The sequence below is a fragment of the Falco peregrinus genome, chromosome 6 (assembly GCF_023634155.1).
Source record: "Falco peregrinus isolate bFalPer1 chromosome 6, bFalPer1.pri, whole genome shotgun sequence".
Classification (NCBI taxonomy): Eukaryota; Metazoa; Chordata; class Aves; order Falconiformes; family Falconidae; genus Falco; species Falco peregrinus.
Genome location: NC_073726.1, coordinates 50,651,814 through 50,677,185, shown reverse-complemented (window position 1 = coordinate 50,677,185; position 25,372 = coordinate 50,651,814). Strand labels below are relative to the sequence as shown.

At 39.9% G+C, this 25,372-nt stretch overlaps 2 protein-coding genes across 15 annotated transcripts in view; both read right to left on the bottom strand.

The window, feature by feature from the left end:
• The window catches only part of POC1B (POC1 centriolar protein B), a 72,264-nt gene extending 48,308 nt beyond the window's left edge, over window positions 1-23,956 (bottom strand). For 6 of the 14 annotated variants that reach the window (XR_008747698.1, XR_008747700.1, XR_008747701.1 and 3 more), the window contains exons 1-9: window positions 23,415-23,955; window positions 23,032-23,116; window positions 14,050-14,221; window positions 13,106-13,285; window positions 11,773-11,880; window positions 10,750-10,865; window positions 10,231-10,364; window positions 9,408-9,476; window positions 7,122-7,274 (exon numbers count right to left, since the gene is read on the bottom strand). Coding sequence is in view for 9 of the 14 variants with exons in the window: in XM_055807440.1 (XP_055663415.1) it covers window positions 7,122-7,274; window positions 9,408-9,476; window positions 10,231-10,364; window positions 10,750-10,865; window positions 11,773-11,880; window positions 13,106-13,285; window positions 14,050-14,221; window positions 23,032-23,116; window positions 23,415-23,429 (1,032 nt within the window). In the remaining 5 variants the exon portion in view is untranslated. Of the gene's footprint in view, window positions 1-7,121; window positions 7,275-9,407; window positions 9,477-10,230; window positions 10,365-10,749; window positions 10,866-11,772; window positions 11,881-13,105; window positions 13,286-14,049; window positions 14,222-23,031; window positions 23,117-23,414 lie in introns of all 14 variants that reach the window. The other 8 variants (XM_055807442.1, XM_055807436.1, XM_055807443.1 and 5 more) reach the window with 7 other exon arrangements.
• Window positions 17,822-23,000, bottom strand: GALNT4 (polypeptide N-acetylgalactosaminyltransferase 4). The gene has a single exon (XM_005242649.4). It carries the CDS (start codon window positions 22,552-22,554, stop codon window positions 20,803-20,805), a length of 1,752 nt encoding a protein of 583 aa, XP_005242706.1. The 5' UTR covers window positions 22,555-23,000; the 3' UTR covers window positions 17,822-20,802.
• Window positions 23,957-25,372: the final 1,416 nt, after the last annotated feature.

Below are 25,372 nucleotides of genomic sequence, written 5' to 3'. Positions count from 1 at the left end.
CCCTACAAAAATCTGTGTGCATGTTTTCTCCACCACTGTGTTACCTAGGTATATCACAGCCTAATTCCTTTGCCCTCTCAGCATGAGGTATGGAAGTACTTACTATTTTATGAACTGACAAAATTCACAAAAAGACTAGATGGCTTTCAAATCCCCAAGAAGTCTGGTGTAGTAAAGAAATTAACTTTCCTCTTCAAATTTTATCAGTAATCCAATAGCAGCCTTATCAGAGACAGCATTAATTCCAACCATCTTACTTGTAAGTGGAAAAAGTGAAATAAAGACAAACTCTGAATCTCACACTTCACTAGTGACAGGGTTATATTTTAGTTGCAAAGTTTATTAGATATAAGACTTATTCTATTTTGCCTTTTCAAGAAGAGCCTACCATTTCACCCGAAGACTGTAAAAACTCTGGCTCAGCCAGAGCTGCTCACTCAGTAACAGCTTCAGTGCTATTTCCATGAGCCAAAATACTCTGATGATACTAGGGTCCATACATTGGCACATTGACTTTTAGGTCAGCGACCCATTTGTTAAGTAGCTAGAATGAGATCTTAAAACTGGTATTAGTAGCCAGGGAAGGCAGGCAATAGCATCCTGTATTGCCTGAAGCCTTTTCATTCTGTTCATTTGGATTTTCCTTAACTTACATGCAGCAATCTAGGATAAAACTAACAGAACTAACATCTTCCTTGGTAAATGCTGGTAAAGGCAGAAGATGAACAAAGTTTACTAGCAAGCTAGAAGGTAAAAAGACATTTAAATACAAGTGTTACCTGACTATTCAAGCTGAAAGCGATCCTTACACTTCACAGCACTTACAAATCAGAGATGACAAGCCTTCCTTAAAGACAGATCTTAATTCTGGTTTTAAGCTAGTTCACCCTTCTGACTAGAAAGGCGACTAGCTCAGAAATCTTGGATTCAGTTGCAACAAGCCATTCTTCGCCCATGAGCTTTTTTCTGTAGACATTCTGTCTTTTAATTTAGACTACAGTTGCATCAATCGAGAATGAGTTACCCACAGACTATCAGGAAAACTCATCCTGCTACAGGGCTATCAGAGCTGATAACTTAAAATTCTCCACAATTTGTAGATATTAGGATCAAGTCTTGCTTTCTTCCAATTTTGTCAAATGGACTTGGAGGAAAGAAACAGAAAAAGGAGAACCAAAGCCAGGTAACATGGTCTAAGTAGTAACTTGCCATTTATCTGAAAGTTCTACCATTTTACCTGGACTTCTTTAGTTTCTTCTCTACAGACACATCGTTAATGAAAGTCTCCCCTGCATACAGTATGGCTTACGACTTTAACAGAATTAAGGTGAGGAAGAGGGGAACAGCCAGTTTTACTTTTTTCCCCTTTATACATATGCCATCTATTTGGATTAATCAGACAACAGTCCTAAAGATCTTACATTTGTTTAGTGCTCAGCGTAACCAGGGTCATTTGCTTCTGACCTTCAGTCAGTCCTGTAATAAATATAACTAACACATTATCTGAGTGTCAACCATCCTATGGGCAGCTAAGCCCAAAGTCTTTTTGTGACATGCATCATTTGGGCACTGAAAAGAAGAGAGGACAGAGCACCTGTAGGACTCTACAGAAGAGGGACAGCAGGTGCTTATCACCTATCAATACTCTAATGTAAAGAAGCTGCTGTAGTAGTATTACTAATAGCTCTTGAAACATCATCTTTGAGATAGCATCTCCTTGCTGTATACATCAGAGATATTGTAGAATGAGTTAAATGCTTTTCTTGATACAGGACTGTTAATTAAATACCTGGTATGATTAAGTTAAGAAAATGTGCTCTTTATGTGGAAGAGTCACATTCTGGAGCTGGAATGAAAGTCTCCTTTGCATATAGTTCTGCTTACTGCTTTATCAAAAATAAGGGGAGGATGAGAGGCATTGCAAACACTGACTAGGGGTGCAGGAACTGTCATAAGCTATACTAAAAGATATATCTGTACATAAAGATATATAAAATTGTTAAGCAACAAGTCAGAAATAGTGAAGTGTTTAAAGAAAAGAGCACAAAAACATGAAGGCTGTAGCTAAACCCTTCTTACAAATATTTGTGTTTAATACTGAACTAAAAATTAATGAAGTAATGGAATGAAGCTAAAAGTTCCACATGACTTGACATTTCCTGACACAGCAATGTAGTTAGCTGGCAAATAATCTCACCAAACACATTTTTAAGAAAATCTTATCTTTAAAAAAAAAAAAAAAAAGAAAAAACAGAACACTAAAAAGCAAGGTAGACAGAACAGACATGTATCAAAGGTTTTCAAAAAACACTCTTCCAAAGTTTTCCTTTAGTTACCTGGTAAACTGACATAGAAGTATTTTCATTGTCTTCTTCCAATATGATGGAAGTTATCACATTATCACATTTTGATCCATAGCACAGTATATTTGAAGGAAGGTTTCTACACAGCCTCTTATGTAAGGAATTACAGATTTCTAAAGACTGAAGTTGAGTGAAACTGAAATATATTATTTAAAGAAAGAGAAAGCCAGGAATTAGGATCTCTGCTTAGGACAGAGAACTAAGGGAGGAACAAAAGAAGCAGGTCCAAACTAAGTCCATGATTCTCGGCTATATGCTTCAGTTAAATGGTTATGCCCCTACAGATATCCCTCTGTTGATTTTAATAAAGTATATCCAATCTCAGAGAAAAAAACCACCCTTCATTTTTATAATGCATTCATAAGACACTGGTGTTATATCAAAACCTTAAAGGTTAATAAAATTAAAAGAGAAAGTTTTAAATGACTCACACAAAGTATTCCCTAGGAAAGTGATGGAGCTAGCTGTGAAATAGTGTCTCCAAATATACCAATAGAAATTTGGCTTTCAATTTGATTAAGCACCGCTCTTTGTGCTAGACAGGATCCCTTAAGCCAAACAAGCCGGATATTCTTATTTCTACTGCCACCTAGCGTACATTTGGATTTCCTTCATCTAAGAAGGTATTTACAATTGAAATTAAGACTGAAACTAAACCAACAGTAGTTTTTCATGCTCAAGATATAAACTCTACACATCTTAATATTTTCAAGCCTCAGCGTTATGTTTTTTAAGGAAATTCTGATTTCTACCTTCCATCCACTATAAAGAAGTCTCTATGAAAGATTGTGTACAAACACAGGAAATTTAGAAATACAACTGTCACCAAGTAGAATGCATTTCATTTACTATATTGCACTAAAATTGCATTACTGATTAAACATACTAATTTCAAATATCTCCAAAACCTCCTTATATCAAAAAGAGAAAGTGACTGGGATTTATCTCAGCTAAATTTAGACATACTGCATTTGAGCTGGTCACCGCAGTTTACCTCTACAGTCAATGGAAAATGTAGGTGCCTTCAGAGGACAAGTCATTTACTTACATTTCCAAATTGTCTGAATGATTGTAATGATTATAAGCTTTAAACCTCTACTTACTTGAATATTCAAGAATCACATTGCTTAGTGCAATTGGAGGACAGCTGTAAAGACTTATAAGACAAAAACATGAAACTCAACACTTAATATTCAGGCTACCGCTGGTCTGAAGAGGAGATACAAGTGAGGAATTTCTTGTGAAAGTTAATTATGCCTCAAAAAGCAGGCAGGGAAAGCGAAAAAACTAGAGGAAGTATCTTAAAATATTACTGGCTCTGTGTATCGCTTTGAAGAGTCAATAAGGAATAGTTCTGAGAAAAGACGATAGTACACTCAAGCTTCATGTTTCAGTCACTGTCCTGGAGGCAAAATACCAGGTGATACTTGCAATCGTTATGTCCTTGGGCAAGCTGTTTTGTTCAATCTGGAACAGAAGAGACCTTACCACATTCAGGCAAGCAGGCACAGAGAAGCAACAACTATCCAAAAGCAATAAAAAAACCTGGAGAGGCATGAAAAATTAGGAATTAAAAAAACATGGACAGAATTACTTCCCTCTTGAGTTCTACCTATCTGTTGAACTTCTGTTCTACCACTCTGAATTTTACCCTAAGGCAATCCATCTTCATCTGTGCTATAGAGGCAACTAAGCTTAACCCCCTCAGCATAACTCAGGATGATGTATTTAACACATCTCAAGAGTTTAGATGACATTGTAGCAGCTTGTAGCAAACCTTAAAAGGTCATCTATACTTTTAAATACCACATATCTGAAATGCCTCCTCTGCCTGCAACTCCTGCATGTTACCAAGTCTCTTAAAATATTGGTACTTCAATTTAGTTAAGATCAATCATCTTCACCTGTTCCTCATGAAAGAAAATAAACAAAGCAAATAGTTCTGTATTCTATCTGAGGCACAGATGAGATACTAGGAAAAACTGTGCCACTACAGTTGCTGAGCTGTAGTGGAATAGATCACCCAGAGAGACGGGGGAATCTCCATCCCTCTTCGAGATCCCCTAACTAGACACAGCCATGGCTGACTTGATGTACCATTGGTAACAAGACCAGATGACCTCCAAAAGCTCCCTCTGACACGTCTGCAATTCAATTCCTCTTTTCCCTGATACGCTAGACACGTGATAAGCCACAGAAAGATGAGGGTGGTGGTGTAGTGGAACTGCCTACTACTAGTTTTCTCTATTGTCTCTTGCTTAGAAAGAGATGAAGAAGTTAAAAAAGAAAAGTATGTGTTTTAACTGAAGAGGGACAGAAATATTTTTATTCTTTTTTATTTCTCCAGAGCACATAGCACGGCACAGTGAGGCTAGAAATGCTGCTATTTTTCCAGTTACAGGAGGAAATATTTAAGAAGATGCAACACTGAAAAAATGCAAGCATAGTTAGTACCACTAAAGCATGTTACTGCTGGTAGTAACCTGATACTAGTTTTGTGTGGATAAATTAAGTCTCTCTCCAGATGGTCAGGTCCATTCTTTCTTGCCACAACAGAAAATTTTTTGTTGAGACAGACAGGAGGGGCAGTAAAAAAAAGGAAAAGACATACGGAGCAACAAAACTTGATAACTTCACTTTAACGCTGTCTAAACTATTATATTATTACATTGATTTTAAAAATAAGCTGCAAAAGAGATCCTAATAATTATTACTATATTGTATAATTTATAAATATAAAAACATAGTACATTACAGTAGTATCAGATATATAGAAACTACCAGACACTGTTCTGTCTCCAGGGATATAATATTTCATGTTTATTTGAAAGCAAGATATTCTACAGATAATGTGATGCTAATAGAAAACTGAACACAGCAACACTTTTCTTAAAATCCTAAAATCAGGCCAGGAAATATACCACAAGAGTCTAGAACTTTGCTACAACAAATGACAAAAGCCACAGAACGCTTTCACTCTGCAGAACAGCTAACCCAGAAGCCTATGAGCTGCTACAAATGTTATAGCCATGAAGAAATGCAGACACTAAGTGAAATCTGTCAAAGCTAACTGAGGAATAAATTCTCGACATTCAACTATCAAATTTCCTCTATGTGCCCTTTCAGTATTGGTAATGAGGTGCTTCCTAGCCTTAGTTGAACTTTAGCCTGAACTCATTAATGCTTTTCCAGAGCTTCTCAATTACCTGGGACCAAGGACGAAAAAAAAAAAAAAATAATAGATCTGGAAAGTTGCTTTAAAGAATATTCATATCTTTGCCAGACACCTGATCAGCAGAGGTCTGGAAAAGCTGACCAGAAAAGAAAGCAACTGAAGCCTGCCGCTATAAGCTACTGTGGATTTTTTAGCATGTATTATAACTGGGTGCAATTGGAATGGGTCTTGAAGCAACCTGTTGATGCAGCAAGAGTGGCTAAATCTGGTGGCAAATGTTGTCACTGAGTTTGTTCCAGCACTGACCACCTATACTGAAGGATGCTACCAGTAAACTTAACTTCATTCATTGACCTTAAAATGAATATGACAATCTGGCACAGAAGTTTGCCTATGAAGCTTGTCCTACATGCGGTTGTCCTGCTCTTGTTCTGACCAAAATGCTAAGCATCAGAAAGCTTCACATCTAACTTGACAACAGAAGCAGACACATGAGAATACTTAGAGATGGATTCTACCAGGGTTTTCCTCCTCCACCAAAATATTTTCAATCTTTAACCTCCTCATATTACATAGATTTATATTGCATACACGCACATACAAGAAGCCCAGTATTGTCAAATTCAAATGTTTTAAAAATCTGAGCAGGAAACAAATGCCATAGCAGCAGTATCTGCACCGTACATGAACAAAAACAGGTAATGGTGAATTTCTATATTCCATTAGTATATGACAGCAGCCAAGACATTTCTAGATTTCTATCAGATACAGCTCTTGGACACCAGAGGCACATGGAGAATACCAAAGTGATAAAAGTATAGGTAACCACCATGTGGAAGCTAGCCAGATCTACCAAGGACAGTCACAAATCCCTGGGGTTTTAGCATAAACAAGGGTCTTGTCTAAGGCATAGTATTGTTTACCTATTTATCACAGCTCTCACACAACCTGAAAAACAGAGAATTTTCCAAATACTAACAAGGAATATTTGACATTTCACTTTGGTTCCCTAATTCCCAATATGTCCGGGGGTTGCTGGTAGAAGTTCTGACAGTAAAGTAGCTGAAGAATGAAATTATCAGGAAATCAGACTACATAGTGACATAAACCACACTGCTAGTCTAGAAAGGCTTTCTAAACTTTTAGACAGATATAGAGATCTTCTCACAATACCTAAAGGTCTTGGAAAGAGGGACAACTTGTGGCAAACAAGTATTTGCCTCTCAGTAATAATGCCACCTTGTCCTGCTTATCATGATATATTTTGAGTAGTATCCTAAAGCTCACTGAAAATTCAGATATCTTCTGCAACAGCTGCCATGCTACTTCAGAAACCAGACTATAACCTCTGTTTTGCTTACATCAGGCATACAGTGCAGACTTACACAAGAAGCGCAAAAGGAACTCACCAGGATAAAACTGACAGCATCAGCTAGCCTAGTAAACTTAATGTGGATTCATAAGTTATGGTTGCTTCCAAAGCACTAGACATTAAAACCAAAACAGATTTAACTATAAATGCTAGACAGACAGTGTTTACAGAAGCTTCTGGTTTCCTATATTAGAGTACCTGATGCACTCACCTCAACTGACTGAAGTTTTTCATCATGGAGATGAGGTGACCTTGGGTAAATATCAAGAAGATGAGGAGGCTCATCAATATGTGTTCTTCTAATGTGGTGTTCAAGAACTTCTTTATAATCAAATGAATCAAAGTTGGTTTTCCACAGTAATACCTGTAAGAAGCCATCATATCACCAACTACTTGAAGCCTATTCAGTGCCGAAAACAACTGTTCAGTGAAGTCTGTTATTACAAATAGATCATGACATCAGAATGAGCTTGCTGTCATCACTTAGCCTGATCTCCACTACAACACAGGCACTTCCCCAGAGTATCTTGTACTTCAAGTCTAATAGATGCGGTTCAATCTATTTACAAAAAAACAAAACCAACCTCTTAAAAGATGTCTCAATAATCATAAAAGAAAGCAAACTCCATCCCACTGGACTGTACTGTTATTTTTCTGCCAAATCAAGGGGTCATATACTATCAAATTTCTGTCCCCTATGAAGGCTTGCAGGTCAAACGAGAAAGTTTGAGGGGACAAGAGAAATTACAGAGCTCCACAGAACTCTAAAGCACCTGTTCCAGTTAGAGCAACAGGAATCTGTTTTCTTTGTCCTTGTCCAATTACATTCATGGTAGAAACAATACACAACCATCACACAATGATCAAATGCAGAAGTAAGGTAGCAGAATGCAGAAGTAAGACAGCAGAAAGTAGTCTATCCAGCCTTATGGATAGACCAGAATTATAAGAGACAATGTTTCTCTCTCGTGTCACAGAGCAATTGTACATTTAAGTAATTTAATTAAGTTTGCGTAAATTTAGATGATGTGTTGCCTTTGTTATTTTAAGCACTAAGGGAAAAAAGAAAATAAAAAAAGAAGTTCAAAACACTTAGAAGACGGCAGTTTCCGAAAGTCCTATGTTGATTTTTAGCTGCTCCTTAAATTAGATGCAATAAAGATGGAGACCATGATCTGAGTTAATATTACCTGCTTGTCCAGCCAAAATTATTTCTGACAAGTGTTAGAAGTATTTTTCAGAAATTTATATACTATACAGAAGCAGCACAAATCAGATTTGATCACAGAAATTCCAAGCAGACTGAGTAATATTTTTAATATATTCCTAAACAGCTGCATTATTACAACTTCATTTCAGGTTCAACATCTTCTGTGACTCTGTTGAATGGAAGACCCTAAATATGCACCGGGACACACAGTGCATCAATAAAGACAGACCCCAAACCAACTCAGACATTAGTAACAGTGAAAGTGGGATGCATGGATCTCAGTACAAACTATATAAACCTGCCTCAGAACCCGGCACTTGTGGGACAATTAGATGTTAGATTAATTGATTCACAGCAGCCCACTGTGTTGTAAGAGGGAGTTCCTGCTTTCTCTCCCTCCTCTTTTCAGCTGTGTAGTTCCATTACCGCCATCATCCAATCCAGCAAAAAGTTATTCACATTTTTCATGTGGCTTTTCCCCATGTGTTCAGGCTAATTTTCTGTTGGTTTAGCAATTCAGATTGTCTCAGCAGAGTGTAAACAAGGGTAGCAGGAGGCAGCAGAAGTAGGACTTGTCAACAGTGGTGAGCATTTGAGCTGCCTGAGCTCTAAATATGTTTTATTTTGCTTTAAAGTAGAAGGCCATGCCACTGCAGCTTCATCATTACAGACAACAAAGTTAATAAGAGTAAAACCAACATGGAAACATCCACACATGCCTTGAGTATCTCAACTGCAATGCAAACTGTGTAAAAGCAACTATGCGCTACCCAAGAAAAACAGTGATTTCCTAAGGAAGTATTTCCTTTTACATCAAGGCAGTCACCAGACACAACGTCTAATTTAAAATAACATTTTTGTTTTAAATGCTCAAACAACTCTTCCCTATATGAAGTCTAGTACTTTGCTGTTTCACCAATGTAAATTAGCGAAGTACAGTAGTAGTACAACTTAATTCTTACAATAATGAAGTAGTGACTTTAGAACAAGTGAAAACCTAATGGAGAGTGTAGGCATTAATACTAGTTGCGACACAACTACTTTGTTGACACCGAATTGACAATTAAAATATTTCTATTTAAAAGCATTCCTTTATTTTAATTCCTAACACAGAAGTGGCTAGTACTGTGGTCTTCATATCATGACATCCGATTGAAATTCTGTATAACACACAACTAGATAGAATGCATGTCAGCATACCGTAAGTAGTATGTAACAGTAATATGCTATATTTAACTCACATCCACTGTAACAAACATTAAGACATGTAGTTCGAAAAGACAATACCTGAGCATCTGCTCCACCTGAGGCAAATTTTTCACCACCTTTTGAAAAAGCTACAGAAAGTACAGGTCCCTGAAAGAAAAAAAATTAGCATACAGTAAAATTACACTACTACTGTAATAATGGTATTTTAATGCAAAGATAAACACACTTATGTTATCTAATATGAATAATTTTTCAATTTTAATAAAATAAAGATCTTAACTGTATTTAAATTTTTGCAAAACAACTTGATTGAAAAGCTTGTATTGCACATCTTCGTAAAATGCTGCATTACAATTACTACAATCAATACTAGGAAAATAATGGCATTTTCCTTAGAATTTATGCTTCAACTCTGCAATGAAAAATTATCAAATATCTATTACATTACTCAAGACAATGTGTTTGAGTGATTCATTATCAAAAGTAGGGTTTGTTTTGCATTAAGAGGAAAGGCAGTAAATGTCTGCTAATCTTCATGAAAGTTACCTTCTATAAGCTTCTCCCTCCTTCGAAAGCACTATTTTTCAATAGACAAAAAACCCTAATGTGCCAAATAATCGATTTTTACAATCAAGAGAGTGGAATTATTAATTAATTCATAGCTATCTATTACATTAAGCATGCCTACAATATTGACAGGTAACTGCATGGTCATAGGTAAAACTGATGCATTTCCTTATGCACTTGCGACAAGATGTATTAACAGAACACTTTGCTGTCCACTCAAGTTTATCTGCAAGTTGCAAGACACAAGACACAGTGGCATAAATGTTACTTTCCATTTGAAAAGACACTGAATAATCTATGAAGGTTTTCATTTAAATAGGATTATTGTGTATACCTTATGTCCATGAAGAGTGTAAATAAGTCTTCCTTCTAAGAGATCCAAAATCTTAAGAGTACCATCAGTAGAAGCAGTGATGAGATAGTTACCAGAAGGATGGAATGATACGCAATTAACGCCTGCTCTGTGAACTAAATTTACAGAAGACAATATCAAAAGACTGTAGATATCTACTAACAGAAGACGTACACTTTATGTCTTCACTCTTTCCTACTTCCCAAATAACAACCTACTTCGTTTAAGGCAAAAACAACCAAGGTACTGGAGCATAGCAGACTCTCCAAAGTATTTGCTTAGTTCTATTCTAAAAATTAAGAGAAGCATTGCAAAGAAATAAGCAGGATTCAAATTAGATTTTTAGGGCTGTTAGACTACAAAAAGATTACTTCCTAATTGCCAATATGACCTATTTGTCCGCTTTCCCCAGTAAAGAATGAAATCATATAATCTAAATAAATCACATTTTGTTGCAAAGAGCTCTGTTCTAAAGAAAATACAACTACTTTTTTTTTTTACCTTTGTAATGCTGCAGTAGCTTGTTCATTCGAATATCCCACAGTTTCACTGTATGATTGGAACCTGCAGAAGCTATACACGTACCACTTGGATTGAAATCCACAAAATTTGCAAATCTAAATATAATTAATGAAAATAGATTGATTATGTGTTTCCATAGAAATATTTGGGTATACATGTGTATACATAGATATATATATATATAAAGCCCACAATACTAATACTGAGTTCCCACAAACTTGTCTGGAATCCACAATTATGTATGCACTCAAATAAGGTATTTGAAACAACTGAAATAAGCATAAGAAAAGAAGATGTGCATGATAAAACAGACTGTATAATCCGGCTGTTGTTAAAAAGATACTATAATTGTCCTGACTCAAACCTTCAGTTAGTGTTGGAGGAAAAGTTCCCAGAAAGAAGTGTTGCAAAGAGTTTGAAAGCAGCAAGTAAAATAATTTTCTCTAAGAACATAGTATCTAGCTGTAACAATCTTTTAGCTTGGAAAAAGGACAGAGAAGGCAGCCATGAAATTAGCAAAGCACATATACAAGATTAATATTCCATTGCATTTGTTAATTAAAACTCTGGTTTCAAGATGTTTAATAAAACTGCAGATAAGTAAAAGCAAGTCTTTTCTAAACCTAAACAAGGCAGGTCACTGAAGCTAACAGACCATTGTTTTCATCAACAAGTAGAGAATTCTTAAACTTCTCTTCTTGTTGAAGCATCCAATATCAGATAGCATTGTCAAAACGGAGGGGAAACATGAAAATTATCAAAAATCCAAGAACAATCTCACTTTCCTCCGGCTTATTTCTTGACTGGTGAAAAACAGTTGGATAACTGCAGCCAGTTAACCTCTTTAGAAAAACATGATATGGATTATTTTCATTTACATAGGTGGTAGAAGTTTGATCTATTTTCAGATACAACATATATAGATGTTAATACCACAAAACATGAATATAATCTCATTAAAATTACAAATTTACATTTCTCCTTTTTTCTAGTAACACTTACCCTCCATAATCTAAGAAGCTATCAATACAAGTTTTATTTCTTGTATCCCAGATCTTAACAGATTTATCCTCACTGCAAGATGCTATTAGTCTTCCATCAGGTGAAAATCTGGAACATGCAAGTGTATATATTACCAAATAACTGATACTACGTAGCTTAGCATTAAAGACAGAAGTACCAAAACAACAGAACTGAGAAAGCCTGTTTCAAATTAAAATGTTTAACATTCAAAGGACATTTGAATTTATCATATTTTTTAGTGAATAATAAAATTGAAAAAATTTCCCCTCACTCCTCCCCCTTCCATTTCACAATCAACTACAATTAAAAACAGAGCCATAAGCAAGGTGGGAGGGGGAGGTAACAGCAGCCTAAGGCTGCCACTTCAGATGTCAAAGAGATTATTATAGAAAACTATAGGCAAAAAGACAAAGAGGGCACAGTAGAACTTTGTGTTCAATTTAACCTACATATATATTCTCCTGCGAATTCTCTCTAGACTTACCAACTGTCAGCAAAACATTCATGATTATTCCTAGACTTGCAGACTATGTTTTTAAACAGGAAAATTGATTTGTCTTTAGTATCACCAATCATTACTATTTCTCACATTGACCAACTTCACAAGGACATTAAAACACTGTTCAAGAACTATCACATACAATTTTCTAAAGCTTTTATTTTCCTTTTCAGCGATCAGATACTTTGGAACTTTATAGGGCTCTGCATTTCACCAGTGTTAAATTTCTTTCTCAGGAGGTTTAAACCAGGCCTCTCTTAGCTGCAGATTTTCCATTAATGTGGAGGGAAAAAAAAAAAAAGTCAGCAAAGAACAATCTTTTCTTGTCTTTGAAGAGCTGCCCTGCCTTTATAGAGTGCAAATCTTAACTTGCAGTACAAAGGCCGTTTCTTTTACCTTTTCCAATTACATAAGCCTAATTAATTTTGACTCATGACCATTATTTTCTGTCACTGTTGTTCCAAAAAAGGTTGAGAAACCCCCTACCATGTATAATAAATGTAGAAACAAGTGAATGCTGTGAAATATGTTAATACAGCACAACAACATACAAGACTGGGGAGAGACAGGATACTGACTGAAAATAAAGACCTTATTTGTCCTTCAAAGTAAAAAAATTAACTCCCAGCAACAGATTTAATATGTACACATATTGACACAGAGCAAGCTTTTCTATTAAAATTTAGTGATAGATCATGATTTATCCTTCACAGATTTTTCTTCTCTTAGTTCTGCCCTAGGAAATAAATAAAAAAACCCCAAACTTTGTTAGGCATTCTGCTTCTTTACAAAGAAAAGAAAAGGAACACTTACTTGGCACAGCGAACCCAATGAGTATGCTGGAATAGGGAAAACAAAAGGCGCGGACGGTGAACACTCCATATTTTTATTGATTTATCATTGGATGCTGAAACTAGAAAGTGGCCATCATGCGAGAAGTTCACGCTACGAACAGATGCTGTATGACCTTTCAGTATCGATGATTCTCCATGACTGAGGGCAGAGAAGGAACCAAACCCAAAAACCAAGATACAAAACATATTTATATTAATCAAAGTTTAAAACCCCATAAAACTCAAAGTTACCATATTTGGAATCTTATCCAAATGAAAAACCAAGGTATACAGGCTAAATCTCAGTGCTGCCAACATTTTTTGTCTTATTTGAATTATTAGAATAATAAACTTTAAAGCAACTGTATTTAATATGACCAAATTTACAGAACAGTGCAATTAACTAGCAGCATTAGCTTCCATACAGTATTTGAAAGAGGATTTATTCTAATTTTTGATACAGTAATCTACAAAATCTTCAAAAGTTAAAGTAAAACCAGTCTTTCTAAGATCATTTGGAATAGCTCATGATCACCACTACTTAAGAACAATCTAAAAAGGCAAGTCAATTAATTTTTTTTTAAAAAAAAAAGCTATTTTTTTGTTTCCTTCAGCACTGGTTTCATTAAAATGAAGTGCAGCCATGCAATCCTTATTAAAAGAAATATATCCTTTAAGCCACAGAAACACTACCAAGCTATAAAGTCCTACACACATGAAATTATGACCTTGAAATAGCTATATTTTTCTTTTGAAACTACAGAATATTCAGTAAAGAACAAAGTAACACAATAAAGAACCATGTTGTTTGTGCTCCCCAATCTCTGTTTCTATCAAAGCCCAGGGATATGGGAAGAAAAGAGAAAATTTCTTGGGTAAAGACTCCAATATTCACATTGCCAAACATCATCCAGTTGTACTCACATGCAAGGAATCCATAGTCTGACAGTACGATCTTGAGAAGCTGAAGCGAGTAGCTGCCCATCTGGACAGAACTGTACACTGGTCACAGCTTCCACATGGCCTATAAATTTGTAAGCTCTGCACTGTGTCTTCAGCTTCCACACCATAAGAAACCTATCCAAAGAAGAGGTAGCTGGCAAGAAATAAAAGATATTATGAGTCTGCTGGCTGTTACTAGAAAAATCAGAGCCAATGACTATGGATTTGGATTCACCAGTGAACTTACTGGGTATTAGTGGGAGGGAGCAGTTGTTGGGTTTTAATGGATACTCAGCCTGAGCACAACGTCTGGCAGCCAGCAATGCCAACACCAGGCTTTTGGAAGGACATCAGAAGACTGGGAGGAGTAAAGGATAATTCTTAACAGGTAGCTCTCCTACATATTAATCAAACTGGATTGCAAGAACTTTAAAGATATAGAATAAAAAATCCAAAGCCGAACATCATGCACATATCATTAAGTATGAATTCATAATTGGCATTACCAAATACTACGAACAAGAGACAAACTCTTCAGTGATCTCACTTTGACCTCCAAGATGGAATTTGTTTCAAGTATCAAATGCTTAGCTCTGAAAAGACAAGCCAACTTAAACTAAAGATATCAGTTGTACCATTTCAGATATCTATGCTAAAGTGAATAACCAAATATGATAGTTCTACAATCCTGAGTACCAATTTTTTAATACTAACATTTGTGTAGTTCAAAACACAACGTAAAGTTGCCAGCCTGATAACAGAAAGAGCATGGTTGGGTGTGGTTTTTTTGTTTGGGTTTGGTTTTTTAGTTTTTGGTTTTTTTACAGTCACTTTACAGGTGGACTATCTACATTTGAGAAGGCAAACATAGCTTTTACAAGAGCTTGATCATTTTCAGGAAGCTATAACCAGCAAAAGCAATGAGCAGTTGAATTAAACTGACAAGTGTGATATTCCTGTGCCCCTATTATCTTCATCTCTGTTAAGTGCTAGCATGCAGGACATAAATAAAAACAAGGGATTCACACTCCCACCTCTCAGTTATAAAATTCCAAGCCCTAGCACAGAAAGAGAGGAAGAGTTAAAACAGGGGCCTCCTGCAAGTTGAAGAGAGCATAAAAAGGATAGCTCTTTTCCCAACCTCTTTAAGGCACCAACATAGAACAAAGGAATGGTGTTTGTTCATTGGCATATGGGTCAAGACAAGCCTCCAACAAAATGTTAGATATTTAACTCTCCTTAGGGATTTGGCCAGAGATATCATTTTTACTCCCAGAAGTGTAGCTTCTGGTAAAAGATGTGGGACCAGACTACCCCTAAGCCTGTATCAATAGACCTAAATTTGACACAGAAGTACAGGCTGCTTTCCCCCCACCAGCTTTTCAGAACTCTATTTTACAGCAGGCTTTTTCTAATGGTACTTGAATGATTTCTTTTTCCCCTTTGATTCAGAAAAACATGACCTAGAGCAGCATAAAACAGCAAGGAAAAAGTGAAATGTAAGCTAAAATAGAATTTGAAGGCATCAGGCTGGAAATGTGGAACAGACAAGATTGATGGCTTCTGAAACAAATAATGCAGGAACTACCGAAGTACCTGTGGTACTTTATGAACTGCACAAAGGCTGTGTAATACCAGCCCTCTTGGCTTTCAGTTTTAAAACCTGAAGGAAATATTTTAAAAGATGACAGTACAATGAATTCGAAGCCTGGTTTCTTGTAGCTTGCTCTCTCACAGACGGGTTATCCCAAGGTTAATGAGACGCAAGCAGTGACCTGAAGTTCTCTTTCCCCTGGGACACCCACAAGCACCCCCTCTGGACTCCCTGTTGCCTATGCTCACACACCATTTTCTCTCCAACCTTAGGTAGTTTTCTCCCTTGAAGTCACCTGCTCATTACCATGACACTCAAAGGCTATTATTATCTCCAACACTGGAGCTCCAGCCCAGCTGACACCATCCCAGGGGTGACAGAGAGAACTTCAGGACCTGCACAGCAAAGGGTGAGTAATGACAGACCTACTGCAGAACCGTTTTCCCAAGGCACACAGGCTGATGTGACTCTATATTTGAACAGCACAAGACAGGCCTAGACAAAGGAACTCGAAGCCAAACCTCCAAATCTATATTCAACTTTAGAGTCTATCCTGCCAAGGAAACCAGGTCCCTTTACCATTGGCAAGCCTCAGTCAAGCCAAGCTATTCCCTGCTCAAGCAGGCTCAAATAAATTTTAGTGCATATGGCTAACACACAAGCCTTTTGCTGTAACACTAAATATTTTATCTCGGCTAACCACAGGCACTAAATAGAAGAGTCTATAGGGTAACAAGGTTGCCAGTAATAATTTCCATTATCAATACTAATCTTAAAAATAGTTTTATACATTAAAAACATACTATTAATATTATCAAATAAACTTCTCTATTTCTCCTTTTATTCCATTTTAAGGGATTTTGCCTACTTTATAACATTGCTTCTCGAATTTACTCAAGTACAGTATCTTAAGGATTGCTTCTTAATCCTTTATGCATTTTTCTCCCCTCAAGGTCATGTTATCCACACATTTAAGTGTTCAAAAGGAGGGGAGCAAGAACCTTGCAGGACAGATTACACATGAGGTCCTACAGCAACGCAGACCAGACCCACCTGATGCATTCTGTCAGCACTTGCTAAGTATTGCCAGCATCCTACAGTCTGACTTTCAACTACCAAACCACCAGTAAATGGCCCACAACAGATCTCCAAAGTATTGGAACTGAAACAAAAGAAACACAGAAGGTTCAGAAGAAGTCTTAAGGATGGGCTGTACCACAAACAGGTCTGTTGCATATGCTCCTCAGAGAAAACACAACATAACCAGAAGCATGTGTAGAGGTGAAGAACAAAATCTGTCCTTGCTGTAGTAATGAAATTGTTTGATCAACTGCAAAATATAACTAGAAAGAAGCTGAAAATTCACTCAGAGCTGATTCCAATATTTAATTTAGTCCAGTTTGTAAACTCAGTGCCTTTTTTTTTAAGCTTCACTGCTTTCTGTACACACCCAAGTACAACTGACCCATTACAAGGTAATTTGTTTTTCTAGTGATGAATCATACCAGAATTAAACACTCAAGAATAAAGGCCTTACACAAAGGCCAGATTTACAAACCACACTGCTACAGTCCTCTAAACCAGTATTTGGGTTTTACATATGCCACAAAAATTTTGTTATGGTATCTGCAATGGGAAAAAGTTCAATTTATATGCTGTGAATGTTGATGGTATTAATTTTCACATATACACACATATATATGAAGACACAAGTTGCCACAACATGGAAATACCATTACACTCCCGTTTCCCACAATACCACAGGCACCACTCTAAGAAAGCTGTGCCAAGATTAGAAGAGACATGCTCAGCCAGACTTCGACAACTAGATGCACCTCGTGGTCATCCTTTTCCCCTCCCAAAATACCAAAGCATCCCTAGCATTCACCTCAGTGCAAGAATTACAGGTCAGATGGGGTACAAGGCTGTGCGCATGATGTGCGTGAATATTCAACCACCACCACCAAACACACACACTTTACAGGAACCCTGCAAATCTCACTGAGATAAGGTGAACGTCACCATACAAACACATTTAACAGTGATTTGCAGGATCTCCTGCTTGAGCGAAAACAATTATTAATTGAACCTCTGTCAAGAGAGCCAATCTGGAATTCTAAGAACAATGGATAAATTACAAGGAACTTCTAACAACTCCTGTAAGTTCAAGCTCATGGCAGTTTTTATTGTATACTGTATGTACTTAAACAACAGGAAGAGAATTGGAAAGAGTCAGCACACTAGCCCACATTTAATTAACATTCTGGATTTTATTTTTTCAAAGAAACCCCGAAGCCCTCCCACATTTATTCAGTGTTAAGTTTACATTCAATTTCTTTTAAGTCACTTAAAATCAGTAGTTTAAAATATATATAGAAGTGTTCCCCAAATTTTCAGAGTCTAACAGGATAGAAAAATCATTCCAAATTTCAGATTTTCCAAAAATCTGTACACACTGAAAAACAACCAGATTGGAGTATTTCTGTAGAATTGCTGCAACTTACATCAAAACTAGTGGAACATTAAATGGCAAGGGTTTTTTGTTTTTGTTTCTTTCTCCTTCTCTAGTCCCTCCTCTTTCCTTCGCCTCCCCCCATTTTTTATTGCCATTGGGAAGAAATGTAAATATATTTTTTTAATGCCAGGTTACTCACATTTGCTTCCCCCCCCCCCCTTTTAATTTTTAAATAATCACAAAAATAGAATGGGAGGTGGTGGGGAGGAGGAAGGGTTGAAATACATACATACAGAATAACTTTTCCAACTTTAAGAGGCAGATTCACTTCGACTTATTGCTGAAGTAGATAAGGAACACTGTGAATGTCAGTTTTAACATGAAGGTAGTTCTTTATATGAAAGGCAGTTTTTGCCAAGTGTTAAAAAAGTTAATTGTATAAAAGTTGCATAGTCTATATTCACACCATTAAATTACTTTCATCTGAGGAAACATGCATTGCACACACAACTTATGCTCCTGCTTATGTAGGAGAACACAGGCCTTTTTCCTGTCATTTCTATTGAACGCAACAGTCTACAGCAAGCTTTTCAAAAAAGCACATATTTTATGTAATTTATTGCTCCAGCACATAATGACTGGCTATCTTTTAAAATTTGATAAATGGTTCATAACTTGTAGGTCCACAAAACAATTCCTTGCTGCAGAGTGGAATGGAATTTTTCAGGAATGTCTCCCTTATATAGTAAAGAAGTTCCCTTTGTTAAAAAAAATAAAGATTAAAAAATAGCCTAGGGAACATTAAAAAAAAAAAAAAAGAAAAAAGAGAAAAAATTCAAATTGCAAGTAACCTCCTAAAAATAAGTTAGACTTAAAACAACCCACGCCACACAGTGGCAAGCACTTTTAGCATGATTCAACACTACAACCCCAGCTCCAAATTTTTTTTTTCTGTTCCCCTTCTCTCTTAGCCTGCTTCCACCCAAACCTCTCAACGCTTTAAAATCACCAGGATTCAAGAATATACCTTAATTTACTTTTGCTTTATTTTTGGCAAATCTTCAGTTATTTCAGGGTCTCACTTGCTCCCTTTTAACCCTTCTACCTACTGCAGCAAATGCACACCTACCACATTCCTCAAGTGTCCAGATTCTTATTCCTCACTCACTAGCTCCAGTTCCTACCTACCAGCCCCACGTCAAGAATTACTACACTGTGGTTAATGAAGAACATTTATCACTTCAGTGAAAGTAATCAAAAAAGCTGGAATGCCTGAAACATTAAGATAAGTGTTCAACCTAAACCATATAAAGCTAAAAAACACAGATACTAAACACAAGATTTTTTTCAAGTACGCTACACATATCACATCTATTGTCTATAATCACGCTCAAAGCAGATTAATGACACACGTCAAGAATCAATACTCTTCAAAACTCAGCATAACAGGATACAGAAAACATTCTAAATTTGTCTGTGAACCACTTAACCAACAAATCTTGTTCTCCTCCAAACTGCCTTTTCAACTCACCTCACTTCAGGAACTGCAGCTTCACAGCCTTACCCGAGGTCTCCTGTGGTACTGTTGTGACTAGACAGAGGCAGAATACACTGCATTATTTAAACTCTGCCTAGGGCTGATGCATGCCAACCATTGCCAAAATGCAGAATGCAAAACAAAACAGCCCAAGTTTGCCTCTGTGTCTCCTTCCTCTACCCTGCTGACAGACCCCCTCCAAAAATGGATACATGGTATAGTCACATAAGGTATGTGTCCCTAGGATGCCAGGCTCAACATGGAAAAGCAACATAATATTAAATATATACCTAAGAAACAGCAGCAGATAATGCAGCTTTGCGCTTTCTCTCCTTCTTCATTATCTTTAAACAGAATTCTTACTTGTAGCCATCCCTATTTCTCCCCACTTGTGGCACCACCAGCATGTCCACTGCTACCATATTCTTCTCCAAATCCATGAAAGCTCCTGACTCAGCCTCATGAGGTAAGTTTTTCCAGAACAGGCACAAAAGTGCAAAGCAGTGCCAAAGCCTATCTACTAAAAAACCTTCCTTTTCTTCAATGTAAGAGAGCTGGCTGTCACCCTGAAACCTTTAAAAGCATGTAAATTCCAAAAAACCTGCAGAATATTACAAGGCTTAAGATTCAGCTTTCCCCATCAATGTTGACTCAATCACAAGTTACTGTAGCATTACTGAAAGGTGTTAGATACATATGTTATAATATAGCCGCAACATAGGTCAGTTAATTCTACTGAAAGAACCTTAACTTTCACTTCTGTAAGGAAAGACTCTTCACTTTCATGTAACATTAACCCTGGAAGATAATGTGTATAATTTTTCTTTTAAAGAAAAAACAAAAAAAAATCCCTCCTCAGTCCACTCAAAAGCCTTTGCTTTACCATAATCAAGACAGACCAAAGTCAGAAAACAATGGATCAAAATGTTACAAAAGTAAAAGGCATTAGATCTGTACTGAACATTTTAGAAACTAAACCCCATTATTTACTTTTGCTTTCCATACAGTTCACCACAGCAGATACAGTTTCTCCACCACTACAGACACATCAGAAGACATCCCAAGGTATACAATCCAACATTGCTATCTGCTCACACATTTAAAAACCTTGGAGATTACAGTCCATTCAATTTGTACTACCAGCAGTGATTATTTCTCAAATTTCCAAATCTGATTTTTATCTGCAGCATTACAAGTTCTCATTTGCACATCAGCACGCCCCTCAGTTGTACGATAAGCAGTAAGGCACTTTCCTGAATGAGGATGATAAATAGTCCCATCTTCTTTGAAATGCCATATAATAATTTCAGGGGTAGGAGATCCATCTTTTGGGCATCTCCTCATACCTATGAAGTCTTCATGCTCAGGGACTTCAGCACACAGCTCAGTCACTGAGTTAAATCTAATCTCTTTATTTGATGTGTATTCAAAAAATTGATTGCCTCCCTGACCATGACATCCAAAGAGAGAAAGGTGAGCCCCAGTAGGATGATGTTCTGGTAAGACATAGTCGAGGCATTCTGAAGCTATTCCTGCACTGCGGATAGCACCATGCCAGCCAGGACGATCTTCTGGTACATGCAACTCAGCAAATACGTTTTTTAAATACCAGTTAAAACTCTTGCATTTCAAACGCTCTCTTAGTATCTTCCTTTCAGAAATATCTCCATAGTTTTCTTTCCTTGCTGAAGGATTTCTGTTGTAAAAGTGCTCCTTGTACTCATCCATCCACACCTCAGCAGCACGTGCTGTGTTCTGAAGGAAATTTGGTCTGGCATAGGGTGCACGCTTTGGAAACACATGGCCTACATGGGAGCACGGATGAATTTCCAACATGCCTCCACACTGCCAAACCCTAAATGATAATTCTAAGTTCTCCCCGCCCCAAACATCCATTCCTGTATCGTAGGTGCCCAGGTACTCAAAATACTTCTTGCTGACAGCAAACAAGCCACCAGCCATAGTTGGGGATCTGATTGGGTCGGTTTCAGATTTGCGCCTGAGACGTTCATGTTTAGGCACCGAGTGCCACTGGAATGTCAGCCGCCAGTCAAACCCCCCAATCATGGGCTCTGCTGTTTGCATGTAGTATTCAAATGTTTTCCAGTCAATGGTGTCAATGACAGGACAAACAATAACAGTCTCATTCTCAGCAATCCTCTCGAGCAGTGGTTCCAGCCAGCCAGAAACACATTCACAGTGACAGTCTAGAAACGTGAGGACATCACCAGTAGCAAAGGTAGCGCCAATTAAGCGTGCACGGACCAATCCTTCTCGTTTGTTGGTTCTTATCAAACGAACTCTTTTCAGACTGCTTATGTATTTTTCAAGTTCAGCCTTCAAATACACTTTATCACTCAAGTCATCCACCAGTATAATTTCTTTTAGAAGTACTGAGGGTGATGTTTCAAGAACGCTATGTATTGTCCGCAGCAATGTCGACCAGGCTTCATTGTAAAAAGCAATTACAACAGACGTCGTGGGCAGCCTTCTGTAGTCATAAGATTTAGTTTTACAGCCACTCAGTCGATTATCTTCAATGTGCCGATGGAGAGAGATTTTATCACTCAAATAAATATTAATTGCATACTTCTCAATCAGCTCTTCTTCCTGTTTCTTTTCCTCAGGGCCCAGCTGCAGGCGAGAAGCCTTACCCCATTCTCCTGGGGCATAGGGATCAGGCGGGGATTTGTCATAAACTGGACGAGCCAAATCCACAGCTTCTTCTGCACTGTCAGAAAAGCGCCTCTCCCATTTCCCTTTGCTGATGCTCTCCCCGGCGAGGGAGGCACCGAAGGAAGAAACCGACAGCTCGACCGCAAAGTAAGCGATCATCAAGAAGCCGAGAAACACACAGCTTTTGCGGACCCACGTCCATCTTCTCGCCAGACGGATCCTCATCGCAGCCGACTAAAAGCAGCTACTGGCAGAGAGGAGCTCCGCGAGCCGCTACCGGCCGCCCGCCGCGCCGCCGGGACGGAGCGGGCTGCGGGCGCTGCCAGCTGCGGGCTCGGGAAGCGGCGGAGTTGCAGCCAGACCCTCCGTGGCGGGCCCGGCGGCTTCCCGGGGGCCGCGGGGGCAGCGGGGCGGCGGCGGCGGCACGGAGCAGCCCCCCGCCCCTCCGGCCTCGGCGCTCCCCTCACTTACTTCCTCCTCCTCCTCCTCCCCGCTCGCCGCGGGACAAACCCCTCCTCCCGCCTTGTGGTTTGCTCAAAAAGTTGTCGCTTAAGGAAGGGGCAGAGACTCCTCGGCCCGCCCGGCCGGCGCGGGGTCCCGCCCCGCCTCCGCGCCCGGCGGCTCCGCCGGCTGCCGGGGGAGCGGGGCGGGGAGCAGCCGCCCCGCCCGGAAAGCAAACGGCGCCCGGGCCCCCGCACTCACCCAGCCCAGCGGCGTCCGCGTTGAAGGCGACGCCCGTGACGGCCGCTCTGTGGCCTCGGAAAGGCCGGATCAGGACGGGGTCCTCCTGGGGGAGAGGGTGCGCACCGTCAGGGTCCGCCCGGGGCCCCCCACCCGCCCGCCCCCTCGGGAGCCGCTGACGTCCCGCACGCGGCGGGGTAACGGGGGCCGGAGGGCCCCGCACCCCCAGCGCTCCCACCGGCGGCTGCGGCAGCCGCACCGGCTGCGGCCGCGCAGCCCTTGGAGCCGGGCGACATCCGCCGGCCGCGGCACCCGCTCGCCGGCCGGCAGCCGCAGCTCGCCTTCCCGCCAGAGTGCCGCCCTGGCTGCCTGGGGTCGGGGCCAGGGCCGGGGCCGGCCCTTACCAGCGCGGAGGCCATGGGCGGAGCGGGGCGCCGCGGCAACGGCGGCTACCGGAGCGGCGCGGCGGCCCGTCAAACCCCCCGCGCTCCAGGCGCGGCCGGCCGAGCCCCGAGCCCATCCGCGGCGCCAACGTTGCGTGTTTCAATCGGCCCATTCGCCGGCTGCCCCGCGGGGGCGGGGCCGCAGAGCGGCCCATTGATCGTGTAGGTGCTCGACTCCCTCTTAAAGGCGCAGCGCCGCCCACGCCACCCGGCCAGCGATCCGGCGGGCCGCACCTTCCCCGCCCTGTGCGGGTGTTCCGTGGCGGGATCCGGGTCCGGGTTCGGCGGCCGGGGAGCGAAGCGCCCTGCCCCGTCCTGCTCGGTCGGGCCCGGCCCGGCCCGTTAAAGCTGCTGCCCGGTGTTTCCCAGTCCGCCCGTTGGCTGGGACGCGGCGGCTCGTGCTCGGAAGGGGCTGAGCTGCCGCGGGGGTCCGGCCCGGTGGGCCTGGTGCGGGCCGGGCGCCGCGGCCGGAGGCGGGAAACTCGACCTGGGGTTTATTCGTTAAAACAACCCCCAAACCATGGTCTCCCCCTGTCGGCCTGTGCGGGGCCCCCCGGTGCTGGGCTGGTGCCCCTGCCCGCTGCCAGCGCGGCGCTCTGCCCCTCAGGGCCGCCGGTGGCCGCGGGGGCGTGAGGCGCTGCCCGGCCGCGCAGCGCAGGGCGGGTGCCCGGAGCCGCCTCTAGCCGGGGCGCGTTCTTCCGGGTCGGCGGGCGCTGCCTCCTGACGGGTGTTCCAGGCCAGCCGACAGCAAAGCTGAGAAAGCAAAATCTTCAAAGCTAGCGGAAGGTCGGGCCCATGCTACCTCGAATCTGTGACCCATGAACTGGCGCAGGATAACTCTGTTTAGCGCCTCAGGCCGATTTTGTGTTAAGCTATCTTGGGCAGTTTGGCTTCTTTTTTCCCCAGTTGTTTCTTAGCCTGTTAATCTTTCTAGATTTCCAGGTCAATGGTTGTGTTTGTATGTTACAGAGTTGGCTTTAAACAGTCCCTTAATGCTCTAAAAAAGTACAGCTACTTTCTTTTTATTTTATTTTTTTATTTTTTAAGAAAAAGTTTACAAAAGCCCTACACAGAAATGTTGATGTTAGTGCTGTGAATGTTCGTGCAGCTTCATGGTGAGCTAGGCAAGGGAACCTATCTCCCTGGGAAAACACTGCTGCAATAGCCATGCTGGTAACAAGAGGATTGGCATCAATTAGAAAAAACGAGGGCTGCGACAGCAAAACTGTCATTCAATATGCAAGTCTTCATGAAGAAGTAACTTATACTGCAATTACCCTTCTTTAAAAATCCAGTCTGCATTTTACAGAGTTTCATCTGATACTGAACTTTTACATCTACAGAATCAGGTTAATAATTAGGCCAACTTGTAAGATTTGTCAGTTTTAGAATAGTTCCTAATCAATTGTGTTTAACCATGAAATGCACATTTAAAATAATAATTCAAAAATCCTGAAAAAAGCAGGATTATCACATGCATGTGGGGTTTCCATGAAAAGCTGCGAGCCACTCCTTAACACTGATGTTATTCAGGCTGATAACTTGCCTTTACAGCTTCACATAAAAGTTTTTAAAAAGAAGTGGTGGGACAGGACATGCTGACTTTAACTTCGACCTAATGAAAGCTGCAGTTTTATGTCATTATTTGTTCTTGCCTTGATTTAGGTTTTTGGGTTTGGTTTGGGTTGCGTTTGTTTTCTAAACAGCTGACTCACCCATCCCTTTGTGTTACCTTCCATGGTTTAGTTATCACAAAGTGAAATGTAACATTAAAAGAAGTTGGTAATGGTAAAGACTTAAATGTCCCACATTCTACCACTGTGCGGGAACAGTGAGTTAATTGGTTAAATTTACTTGGCCTCTGACACTATTGAAGGCTTCCAGCTGTTTCTCAACTGCTTTTCCAGCTATCCTCTTTC

Excerpts from the sequence above, each read along its gene's own strand:
- GALNT4 (XM_005242649.4), bottom strand. The coding sequence starts at position 22,554 with ATGAGGATCCGTCTGGCGAGAAGATGGACGTGGGTCCGCAAAAGCTGT.